This window comes from Nothoprocta perdicaria, unplaced genomic scaffold, assembly GCF_003342845.1.
Source record: "Nothoprocta perdicaria isolate Ctin4 unplaced genomic scaffold, notPer1 scaffold_104, whole genome shotgun sequence".
Taxonomy (NCBI): domain Eukaryota; kingdom Metazoa; phylum Chordata; class Aves; order Tinamiformes; family Tinamidae; genus Nothoprocta; species Nothoprocta perdicaria.
The window spans coordinates 1,970,931-1,983,578 of NW_020454139.1; the positions used below are offsets into that span (position 1 = coordinate 1,970,931).

At 42.4% G+C, this 12,648-nt stretch overlaps 2 protein-coding genes across 3 annotated transcripts in view; both read right to left on the minus strand.

The window, feature by feature from the left end:
- The window catches only part of HAUS6 (HAUS augmin like complex subunit 6), a 19,047-nt gene extending 18,830 nt beyond the window's left edge, over positions 1-217 (minus strand). The window contains exon 1 of the mRNA XM_026043924.1: positions 49-217. Within this exon, the coding sequence (XP_025899709.1) occupies positions 49-167 (119 nt within the window). The 5' untranslated portion in view covers positions 168-217. The remainder of the gene's footprint in view (positions 1-48) is intronic.
- Positions 218-818: 601 nt separating this feature from the next.
- PLIN2 (perilipin 2) overlaps positions 819-12,648 on the minus strand; it is a 12,096-nt gene continuing 266 nt past the window's right edge. The window contains exons 2-9 of one of the 2 annotated variants that reach the window (XM_026043869.1): positions 11,245-11,300; positions 10,964-11,159; positions 10,216-10,298; positions 9,481-9,766; positions 9,005-9,189; positions 8,141-8,275; positions 7,173-7,463; positions 819-2,013 (exon numbers count right to left, since the gene is read on the minus strand). In XM_026043869.1, the coding sequence (XP_025899654.1) occupies positions 1,879-2,013; positions 7,173-7,463; positions 8,141-8,275; positions 9,005-9,189; positions 9,481-9,766; positions 10,216-10,298; positions 10,964-11,159; positions 11,245-11,274 (1,341 nt within the window). In that variant the 5' untranslated portion in view covers positions 11,275-11,300 and the 3' untranslated portion in view covers positions 819-1,878. Of the gene's footprint in view, positions 2,014-6,519; positions 7,464-8,140; positions 8,276-9,004; positions 9,190-9,480; positions 9,767-10,215; positions 10,299-10,963; positions 11,160-11,244; positions 11,685-12,648 lie in introns of those variants that run through there. The other variant, XM_026043878.1, reaches the window with a different exon arrangement.

The following is a 12,648-nucleotide window of genomic DNA, read 5'->3' on the forward strand; positions in this document are numbered from 1 at the left end:
CCGCTGTCGCGCCTGGCCTCCATTCCCGCAGCCCCCGCCCGCACTTACGCTCCGAGCGCGCAGCCGCCGGCCGCGCTCAGCTCGCCGTCCTCCGGCTCGAAGCCCAGCGCCAGCAGGTACAGCCAGAGGTGCTGCTTCTCCCACTGCGCGCCCGCACAGGACGACATGGCGCCTCAGCCTGCTCCGCTGCCACTGCTGGCTCTCCACGACCCTTCTCGATGATCCTTCTTGACGACCCCCCGCGACGCGCTCAGCGCCTCCACATCGCCGGCCCCGACCCGACCCGACCCAACCCGACCCGAAGCGCTCGCCGCGGCTGCYGCCACCAACTGCCGCGCGCGCGGCAGCCGCGGGGGCTCACGGGAGCGGCCGTTGCTAACGGCTGCGCGGCGGGAAGGGGCGGGCGCGCCGGCCGCCATTTCGTGGAGCTTTGGGTGGAGGGTGGCAGGGTCGTCCTGTCCCGTCGCGGCTGGGGTGCTGCGGCTGCCACAGAGGCTGGTGAGGGTCAGCCCCGCAGTTAAACCCAGACGGCGGCAGGAGAGGGGCCATACCGATATTTCTCGCCTTCTTTCAGCAGCGGTGTGGATGAGATGAATCCCAGAAGCCTTTTCCTGCTTCCGTTATTTCAGTCTGTTCACAAACGTTAATACAGAAGAGGTTCCCCCACCGCCCCAACCCCACACACCACAAGGAAAAAAAAAATCACAGCAGCAAAATTTTAAATAAACTTTTATTTCAAGGCATTTTCAGTGACTAGACTTACAAAGTTTTCACAACAATGAAGCGTTAGATTATATTAGGATATAACTAGAGGTGCCAATCTGACAGCTCTAGCTGGCCACGAAACGTTTCTACGCAGAATGAGCAGGTGTACAAAAGTAGCACCATGTATCATCCCCAGATCTCCGACAGCCATCCCAAGGACACTGGCAGGATTGCTGCGTTGGAGCTCGGCACGAGCACATGGAAACATAGACAATTTGCCTCTAGTCAAGTTCCTAAGTATCCCCATCTCCTACTGAAATTGTATGGTGTGCAAGCGTGTGCAGATTCGGCAATTCTTAGCAAATATTTAACTCAGATACATTCAAAGATGTCCACTGTTGCCAAATAAATGACCACTTTCAATTAACTTCCTTTTGTCACTCTTTCTTTGAATGTGCATTTATCCCACATCTGTTTGCATCTTTCCTTTTCCTTTTCCTTGCTTTTTCCAGTGTCATCCTTATTCCTGTACGATTTTTAAGATCATTTCTTCTAGTTTCAGGCCCCACTGCTCATAGCATCACGATGGCCAATATTGTTGCACGTGGGAGGCGTGTGGAGGGGAGCGGAGCCCTTGCATGTGCAAAGCACTCCAGCCAGATGCAGAGGCCAGCAAGAATCACCTGAGAGAATTGGAGTCGGCCAAAGTCCTTTTACCCCTTCCAGCAGCAGAGGTAGATGCAGAAGCACTTTACATATAGGCTGAGAGGGAAAATTTTGCCCATATGTTCTAGTCAGCTCCTTTTGTTGGCAGCTTTTTTGCAGAGCACTGGTGTGTTTCCTTGGCTACTGCTGCCAGGAGAACAGCTACTRATACAAACCGTTAGCAAAGATTAGGATATATCAATTATGCTATCTCTCTTCCTGGGTAGGACTTTGACACACATGCTATTGAGTTAACCTAGCATGCATTCCTTAGAGGGAAAAAAATCCGAATTTTGATGATGCTAAGTGAAACAGTACTGGTTCAGAAAAACAAATAATTTAAGAAAAACACACAACACAACCTGGAAAACAAAAAYCCAGAGCTAGGTAGATTCATCTTTACATAAGTTAAATAAGCATTGTGACAAAACAATCAGAAAAAAAAGAAAACATTTTTATCCCCTGTAGTTATTCAGCTCTTTGTCCTGCAGTGAAAGGACCATTTGTGCGTGAAAAGTCTTGTTGATCTTCTTCATCCAAATCCAAAATGTCTGGGATATCATCTGACTCTGAAGATAAGTCTGTAATTGTGAAATCTGGAACCTGCATTGGAAGAAATTGGAAATCAATTCCAAGATTGAACTAAATAAATTTGGGTAATTTCAGTTGTGACTGAAACCAAAAGGAGCCATCTCTGGAAAATCAGACGCAAAATACTGAACACATATTGAAATATGCTACGTTAAATGTGCTAAGACAGGCAAAACATTAAGCAAGACATAAATTACTTGCTGAGGAGATATGATTTTAAAGTAGAAGTGGAACAGAGCAATTGACTTAGCAAATTTGACTTAGTTTTGTATTTAGAAAAAAAATGCAATATTAAGAAACAAAATTTTTATCTTCTTGTCTTTCTTTCCATGGACAAAGTGTGTTATATAGAGGATCCTACCTAGGTGGGGTTGATATGGATTGCTCTGTGTTGCTATGCTGGTTTACCCCATCAAACTTTTACTGAGGAAACAAGTATCTGGAACTGCAAAATTGCTTTGGCTTCTGTTCTAACTGGTTGATTAGTCTTATTCTGTACTGTTAAACCATATTATACATTTAACTACCGTTAAGCAGGAGTTGTCAGAGATATTAGTGGATATGTGGATATTACACACCTCTAACAATGTTAGCTTAAGGGACTTAACCTAAATCCTTAAGTACCATTAGTAGGACTACTAATATCCTTTTTTTTTTTTTTTTTTTTCCAGAAATAATTTAGGCACAACCACATTTTTTTTCCAAGTGAAAAAATATGTATGTATAGTTTTATATATATATAAGTATAACATATCAATGAGTATAAATCTGTATAGCTTGATTCATTTTTTGGTTATTTGTTATTGATGATTGATATTGATGATGTGAAAAGTGAAGCACAAAACACAAGCATATCACCGCTGCTGTGCGTTCACAGGTGTTTGCACATAAAAGCACCTTTGTATGTGAGGGGCATCGAGGCATGTTTTCAACCTAATCTGGAGAAGTCCTAATTGCATGCACTAATTGCAAAAAATAAGTAAAATTGCTTATGACTGACTTTAATGAAGCACATTCTGAAAACCTCTGCTATATCCAGAAAAATCTATCAGAAGAAAAGAGAGAGATTATGTTGCAACTATCAGGTTACAGATACCTCCCTCTGAAGGTGAATTATTCAGTTCCTTGGAGTTTAGGTGAATATAGCTCACCAATGACTTAATAACTCATTTATGTAATTAAAACAGATTCAGAAGAATTTAAAGAACGTGTCATTTATCAGGTACAAGTACAGGAATGCCAAGTGCACTCAGAGAGTTTTTCCAACAAGATTGGTTATCCTGGCATGCTAAAAGCCAAGTGACTCTAGTAATGGGGAAAACTACATATTTCTACCAGCAACAATTATGTTATACTTTTCTGCTTGTAATCCTGTGGTATGCTTATTGTGTTTATACTGAACAAGGCACATGACCACAGTTGCAGTGATAATTTTCACTGTAACCTAAGTTTAAAGTACTTCTGTTACTCATATCCATGTTGTTATTATTGAGAATAGAATTATTAATACTGAAAATAGGATAATCAGCCTCTCTGATCTCTTCAGCACATGCACTTTATGCAGTGAACTCCTTTATACAACAGTAAGATGTCCAGAGCCATAGGAGTGTTTTTGCCCCAGATGTTATGGGACCTTCACTTCCATAGGACCTTGTGTTTACTTACAGTTTAATTTCATAGTTAATGGGAAGATGAAACAAAGCAGTATGTCAATTCTCAAAATAAAGAATAAGGGTAGATATTGCTCTTCTTCCTGTAAGTCTTCCATAAAGGCAGCTAGATCCTATTACTACTGCCCTGCCATCTCCTGTAAGTACTCAGAAATGACAAGTGCTTTGGAATAACATTTTGTTATTAACGTAGATTGCATTTATTTTTATTTTGTTCTATTAAAATGTGTTTTTTTAATAACTTTTAMACATGTATTTCTAATTAAGAATTCCAATATGCAATTTGGAGTTCACCAGTGCTTATTCTGGTATGAATGTATTATGCTAGGTAGAATTATTTGCAAAATTTTAAGTACATGGACTCATAACAAAAGTTTATCACCAATGACAGAATAATAGTGTTAGGCTAAATGAGCCTGGAAAGCAGAAGTGGATGACTGAACGCTGTGRATGATTTTGAGCCATCTCTGGAACAGAATGCTACAGAATCTTAACAGTGATAATTTTCTCATTAATTTTCTAACTTGTACTGTCCCAGTGTTTAWACAATTGGCCACCTTTGACACTTCTCTCAGGAAGTTTATCTGCCCTGCCTAAAACAGCATCACCCGTTTCACACCATTTACAAGCCAGGTGGCTGACCTGCTCTTCAGCAAGCTTCTCCCCATCTTTTCTGTTAGCCTAAGCTATTTTTTTCCAAGTRTTTAAGACTAAAATCAGGAAGTTTCTGTATAGTGTAACAAACTATGAGTACTCTGAGTCAATATTTTAACATTTTCCTCCTTTCATTTTGGAATTTTCAGCAAGTATTATGAACCAGGAATATCCTAATTTGCTGTTGGGCTTTAGAGGAGAGTTTTTGGAGTTTCAAGCGTAAGTAATTGACTTCTTTCTGCTTTTTATGTAATATGTTAAAAATAATTTTTTCGGGAACTAGTTTTCCTTTCTCCTTTCAAGAGAAAAAAAAAAAAAGCAAACACACAGATACAGGGGAAAACACCCCCCTAACAACCTCTAAAGGCTTCAAAACTTCCGAAATTTGAAAATTCAACCATTTTCCTCCAAGAAGGAGTTGCTAATTCTTCTGGAACGTAGAAACATTATTTTTCTGTTGTTTTGCTTTCTAAAAGAACTAAACAACAGGATGCAATAGCCTATGTACTTTTTCATGTTTGTCTCACTCTGAATATATAAGCACTAATGCACGGTGAAAGTATTTGCAAGATTGGACTAGTARCATTTCTCCTAGATTGCTAACATTCTTAACAGGAAAGCTAAACAGGCCACCTATCCAACAAAGACAGTAAGCAGTTGTACAACTTAAGGTACAACAAAAGTATGAATTGCTTTTACATTAAAAATGGAGGCTGCTGTTAATTTCTAGGCTATAAGTAGTGATTAAGCAGTTTGACTGTCTTGTTTGATTAATGTGTAAAGTCAGGAATTCCCTCCACTGAACTATGAACTACTCCCAGACAGTGTTAGCTCCATTCTGTTTCTGCACTCCTATRCAACAGAGGAGGCCTTCTACAAGTTTTATTCTATTGAGAGATGAAAATGAACACTAACTCTAGATAGCTACTTCTAGAGGGAAGAACTATAGAAATACTAACTCATGCCCRAACACTGGTGACAGTTATCTCACTTTTACAAAAAAGCAAGCTATTAAAGGCTAGAAATTCAAAAAATCTTGGTCTTTAGCCTTCAATGGCCAGGATTTTGTTTAATATTATGCTTAAAACTCAAMAGCACACTGTCTTTCTAAAACTTAGCTGACTTAACAGCCAAGCTTTCCCACCTTACRGGGCTAGGTTGCATATGATTTGCTTTAGTGCAGATACACATTCGCAGTGCAGGTTGTGCTCCATGTAGCAACATGCTCCCTCTTCTTCATGAGACATCAAACCTTGGTCCAAACTCCATTTTTTATTTACAGTAGGAATGGCCTCCATGAAGAAGATGTTAATACTGCCCCACTAAATGTTTGCAATTCACAGTAGCACTTACCTGCTCAGGACTAAGTGAAGAGTGTGTTGAAGAGAAATACAGTTACTAAGAGGAAGGATTCAAGGGATTTACTAAAGAACTATTTCTCTGACCTAGAGAAGCATTGATGTACATTAGAAACTCAAGCCCAAAGCAGGCAGATAAAGTTAACAGACCAAAGTGTGTTTGTTCAGTGTAGGGCTATAGGCTAGCTGTAAGCAGGCAGCAAAAGCAGTTATTTGGGAGCCTCACACCACACAGAGCATCGAGAATGAAGACAAGACTTGCTTTTGTTGGTGGTGGGTTTTTTTTTTTTGTTGTGGTTTTTGTTTTGTGAATTCATATTCTTCTCAAGTCTCCATTAGAAGAGACTCCACCAACTCACATCCATCAACTCACAAGCTCCATCAACAAGTAACAGTAAGCACCAAAAAGCAGCAGTAAAGCTAAGATGGAAGGGAAGGACAGACAGGAACTCACAGGGATGAAAGTACAGCAGCATTGCTTTATCTATACCCACATGTACATTTTCAATATGTCTACTTCACTTGCATTTCAAGCTTGCCTTCTGGATCCAGTGCACCAGAGTCACAGAACAGCAAGTTACTCTTGTTTTAGACACCATTCAATAGAGACAGGCTTTTGCAGCTGAAGCATTTATTGCTAGCATACAAAATTACAAAAGATCACTACAAAAAAACAGCAGGCACGTTGGTACAAACAGCATGAATCTTGGTTTTTTACTGCATTTTTTTTTAAAGTGCGCTTTGATAGTGATTTGGTAAGGTTACGGTGTAGTACAATAGAAAAGTTATATAGTTAATATTAGCAATGTCACAGCATTTAAGTAACTCTGTCTGACTCATGCAAGAAACCCCACTTTCAGCTTTGAGTTCTGCACTGGCAAGACTSTTCATGAGTCACAGGTAGTGCAAGGCAATCCAAGACAATTGCACAGGCAGAGCTGTAATAATCAAATGCTTGATCTGCACCAAGCATGGAATTCAAGTGTACTGAGCTAGACTGGAAGGCTTTTAAATRCACGTCGAGGCATGTAAGGCTTCTGCATTATTCTGATTCAGATTGAACAAGCCACCRAGTGATTTTAGCCATGGCTGATTTCAGTTAGAGAAATGTTATTAAATGAGCATGATGAGGTTTCTTAACTTGACAGACAAACAAGGCATCTTCACAACTGTAAACTGATGATGCTTAGGCATTTCAAGAGTGTTTTCAGAAAGACTTTACTAGATTGGACAATACAGTCCAGTTGTGGGAAAACATCCTTTTTATCCTTTTTTCCCCCCACTCCCACATATGGATTTTTTTCCAAGGTATTTGACAGCTACAGTTGTTAGAGTCACTTGTTTGGTCAGTCTACAGAGTACATATATGCTATGCAATTTATTCAGTACTGTGTTCAAGCTGTTTGTCTTCCTGGCTGGAATTTTCCTCCCCTTCACCTTCGCTCTCAGCATGCTCAATACCAGCCAATTGGGGGTAAAAGGGACCTACCAGCCAATTAAGCGGTGTGTTGTTAACCAGATAATCCATCACATCATCCAGAGACTCCTTCATTTTCTTCAGCTGTCCTTTGCTAGTGGTAAGGAAGCTGTCTGACAGTTCTTGGAAGGAAGATGCTGACCGAAAGCTCTGGTAGACATCACCTGCCATTGACCCAACACTGTAAACCTGGTCCTGCACATTCTGTGGAAGCCCCTGTATGCTGGAGACCAGGGTGAGGCAGGTGGTCTGCAGCTGCTGAGTGAGGCTTCGCGCAATAGCTAGAGTTCTTGACTCAATGTGCTGGAAACAAAGCATAACACCACATCAGAATCTTGGTATCCCTGTTGTAGCTTTATGGTGAAGATGTACCAAAGAGAGAAGTGACATAGGCAAAATAAAGCTATAGCAGATGGTAAAACAAGGCTTAAGTCTTAAGAGATAGAGACAGAACTTGAAAGTACTTGATATTTCTTCAGTGTTCAAGTACTTTGTGGAACAGAAACACCCATAGCTTGTCCCCAGCTAAGCAGGCTCTTGTTTCAGTTCTGGATAAGCAGCCATAGCAGGCAAGTTCACTCCAGTCAAAGACTCAATGTTTCAAGCTATATACACATAATCCTCAGCAAGTCTGTGCCTCAGACTGCTTTGTATGTCAAACTGGCATTTCCAGCAATCTCAAATGAGTGAATCCTAGCTGATCTAGATGTGAATATCCCAACATGTTCACATGGGAAATAGAATAGGGCTTCTCCTGAAGGAGAATGGACCTCAGAGTGCTTGTAGGACTCAGCAGCTTGGGCATCTTCTACATTTAATAGCTGTCACTGGCAGCTGCCCTAAGCTTTACCATGAAGTGGTAATGCAGGGAATACATTGTTCTGTGAAGATGCTGTGAACCTTTGGGACAGTAAGTTTTCAGTGGTAACTCTGACAATATGTAATTCATTTATTTCTGGTATGCATTTACATCYATTTACCTCAGCGCTATGCGATTCATCACCATCATTTTGGCCTGTATTTTTCTTCCATTCTACCCAGGATTGATATAGTTTTTCCTGAGCATCAAGAAGTTTCTGATTGGCACTATTCATGTTCTTTCTGGCATACTCGATCTGAAATACAGCCAAAGGAGAAGGGAAACAAACAGTGCAAACATTTCCATTAAGGCTGCCCTACTTTCCCTTCCTTGTAAACTGTTTTTAAAATACCCAAAGTTTAAGACAAAAAGCTTTGGGAACAATAATAACCTATTGCTGCTTTCCAAAGAAAAATGAAAACTAGAAGCAGTTTTAAGACATCATCCAGGCTATCTTCTGGCTCAATCATATATTACTCAAGTTTGTTTTCACCCCTTTGCAACCAGCCTCCTGCACAAGAAACTGAAGATGTAGAGGGTCAGGACTTTATGTAGTTTCTCCCAAGTATGCAAAGACATAGTGCTAAGATCAGACTACCAAAGAATGCAGGAGTGCTAAGAGATATCCCACAGCAAGAAGCAAAGCAAGAACATAAACAATACTACATTTCATTAACAGAAAGTGCTGAAGTGTTCCTAAACTGAAAAACTTTCTTCACTGAATGAAGCCGACTAGCATTACTAATCAAAATTAACTCTAGAAGTTCTTAAAAATTACAGGCAATTGCTAGTTAGTTTATAGCTCAGTCCAACTGAGTACCTTTCCAGAAAGGCAATGAAAAAGCTTTGAACGGCATGTGAATTATATTGCCTTTGGTCTGAAAACACCATCTCTCACAYCACTTGGCCTGTAAAACCACTTAGCCACTTAGTTTTACTAAGTCAGTATCTGCTTTTTATATCCCAAATAAAAGCTTAAACTTACCAGATTAACAGTGTGGTTGAGCTGAGAGATTGTCTCCTGGCTTTTTTGCTTAGCATCTCTAACTTTGTTTAAGGCTTGTTGGTAGGCACGTGCACGGACCTTTGAAGATAGGGAGCCTAGTCTAACATAGTAACTTGGCTTTTGAACTCCAACTTCAAATCCTTCAACTTTTGCAGCTTCTTGCTCTAGTTGTGTGGAAAGAAGAGAAAATACAGATCAGACTGGAAAAAAAGTATGAAACAATTTCAGTTGCTTGAAATAATGACAGAACGCTAGACTTCAGCACTGGGTAGGCAGAATCAAGGGCATGCTGAACTCCTTACTACTTCCATTCTGCCATTCTGCTTCCCTCCCAACAAGACACTATTACAAACAGCAAGGCAGAATTTGACCTCCCCACAATGACTAGAATAAGGATTCTCTGCTTCTCTTCAGAATAASCATTTCAACAAGATCAAGCTGTGAATTTGTCTTACCTATCTCCTGTTCTGTAAGTGGGAGATACTGGTCTACAAAGGTCTCTGACTTAGTGAGTGCGGTATCCACTCCACTGCTAACGATTTGCACCACACGACTCCCCAGGACAGTGTTAATGCTGCCATTGACAACTGATTTAGTCATTTCTACGCTGTCTTGCACTGCTTCTTTAGTCTTGCCCACAACTCCAGTAATTTTGTGGGTAACAGTTTCCTTGGCACCAGTCACAGTGGTTGTTACAGCTTCCCGGGCTCCAACAACTACATCCTTGGCATTGGCAACAACCTGTCACAGAAGATAAGTTGATTCAGTTTCATATTTGCTGTGAAGTACATAATTCAGGTACAAGATTTAGCATGAACTTGTTTTAAGTCAGTTATTTAGGAGAACTCTGTGCCAAAGACAGAAACAGAACAAAATACAACTGTATCATGCAGTCTGCATATCAAAACTCCTCAGTGAATGTAGTTAGCAGTCTGCTTTACACTGTGCRGAAAAAAAATGGATGGAATCTTAAATCTTAAAAGCAGCTATAGATACAATAAAAGGAAAGCTACCAAAAAAATGAGATTTAATGAACTTACAAAGAAACTGCTCTATAGAAATATCCTCATTGTTTCTCTGTTGTGCCTCATTCTTGATTGATTCATATTCCCTCCTCCCCCCCCCATTTTGGTGATAATAAAAAAGTGTCTAATATTTCTACCTTCATATGCATATTACAGAGATATTACCTTGTCACTGGGTTGATTCAGTATAGGCAGCTTCTCTTCAATTTTGTCTAGACCCATACACGCATAGTTGTTGGCAACTACAACTAGAAGAAAGGAAAAGAAAAAGTGTAATTGGGTTTTGATCTGAGACTCACCTTAGTATAAAAGAGGGAGAGATAATTTCCATGCAAACAGAGAGCTCATGCTGTAAAATGCTTAAGGCCATTTCATCCGTTTTGTAAGTGAGGTCTGAGGTTGCATAAGCTTACAACAACATTGGAGCCATATCATATCATCAAGCACTTGGAAGCAGAGAAAGCCCTTGCAGATACCCTTCAAACAACCTTCAGAAGAAGCCAGAGTATCTGGCCTTCTGCCATTCGGTGAACAGGGTCCTTACTTAGAAAGCCTTGCAACTTGGCTGCCAGGCTTCACCACAAGCTGTCCTCTGAAGCAAGTACAAAGCAGCACTGAAACTTGGTGAAAGGTTAGGGAGGTGTGGAGCAAGACATGACATAATCAAGCYGTCTTGTAAATCAAGAGGAGCCCGTCAGTTTAGTCTTAAGAAACCTGCCACCTGATTTCTCTCTCGACTGCTTTCATTTTACTTGTACCCATCTGGTGAGACACTGAACAAACAACAAGTTCCTAAGCTATCCAACTCAGCACCGCAGAGCGGCGGTTCAGCCTGTGCTGAACTAAAGTATCTACAAGCGCCCCTGAGCACATAAAGCAGCACGCTGAACTCGAGGAGGCCCCRCTGTCTTACTCTGCGGTTCCAGCTTCTGGATGATGGGCATGGCACCCGTCATGGCCACCGAGGTAATGGTCTTCACRCCCTTCTCCGCCATCTCGCACACAGACTTCAGGTAGGGATGGTTGTCCTTCGTGGCCGTGTAAGCAGAGGACACCATGTCGTAGGTGGAGCTCACCARGGGGAGGTTGACAACCCTCGAGACAACGTTCTGTTTGAAGGCACACAAGTTAGTTGAATTTTTGCTTTTATAAACTACATACACACATGAAATTCTGGACTTCACTGACACCTACCTGCTGTGGATCAATTGCTGCCAATGCCATTTTGAAGATCCTCAGCGTCAGATAGCCTGGAGGGGAAAGGCATTACAGAGTTAACACAGTCTCATAACCACTTCCTCTAGTCACCATGCTTACAGCAGCAATCCTCCTGCAATCAGCCACACATATCCAAAGGGTTAGGACACCCGTGGCCTCATATGCAAGAGTTGCATTATATTGCAACAGTTTGGAAATCCAGTCCTTTGTACCCTGACTACTTTCATTTCTTTGGGCAATAGCAAGGCACACACATGAGATTAATCTGAGAYACATTAGTTCAAACAGAATTAGCGAAGAGCTACTGATTCGTGAGTTACTTTGTTAACTGTTTATTCTTTAGGCTTAATACACACATTTTGGTTCTATCTGTTGAACCAGGATGAAGAAAAATCCAGCCAAAAGCTCCAAATCAGCAAGTCACTTCAAGGCTCCAACATTAAAGAATGCTCCTCCCCAATAGATATTTAAGAAGATCAGCTCTCCCTTTAACAAAAAGGGCTCAACAAGTTTCAAACTTGTGTAGTCCCTGTCGTACAAACCTTGAAGGCACTTGGTAGCTTAAGATCAAGTACATGTTTTGCTAACCTCAGCTTAACCTCACTCAAGACATTTTGCCCAAACTCTGAGGGTTCCTGTTTCTAACACCATGCCTGATAAGCAGCCAAGGCTCCCACTGCTTAGTTCTCTCTAAAGCTAGCACTTCTGTAACAGATGGGTCACTGAAATTACCCACTACAGAAAATAACCCTTCGGCATGCTACTTTAGAGTTACTACTGAAGCAGACAGAGCAGTCATCCACCAGATCTTCACTACTCTGAWGTGTAGTCCCACAGAATGTTTACTGTTCTCCCCACAAAAAAAGCGAAACAGAATAAGGGGAGAGGGGAGAACCRTCTGCACCACAAGGCCAGTACCCGCGCTGCGATACCGTGCACAAGAGCACCCTGTCACTCGGTGAGCGCGCACGGCCTGAACCAGCTCTGCAAGGGGCACTTCTGGCCTCGACGGTTCCTCACAGCAGCGCGAGCCCCGCGAGGATCCGCGAGGCCAGGAGGCACGGACCGCAGCCCGCGAGCGGCCCGAGCCGTCCGGACCCGAGCTGCAGGGTGCGCCCCGCAGGGGGTTCCCCCTGGGCCCCGCGCCTCCCGCTACGCCCGTTCCGAGGGACCCTGCGGCGGGCTGCCTGATGCCGTTTGAAGCGCGCTGAGCCCCGGCGCCGCGGGCTCCGCCCATACCCGCGCCGGGAGCGCTGGGAGACCCCTGCGGCTCCCCTGCGGCCGCTCGGGGCCGGGGCGGACTGCCGGCGCGCAGGGCCAAGGCGGGGCTGAGCCCGGCCTCTCCGCAGCGGGGCAGCGCGCGGCACGAGCGCCGCCGGG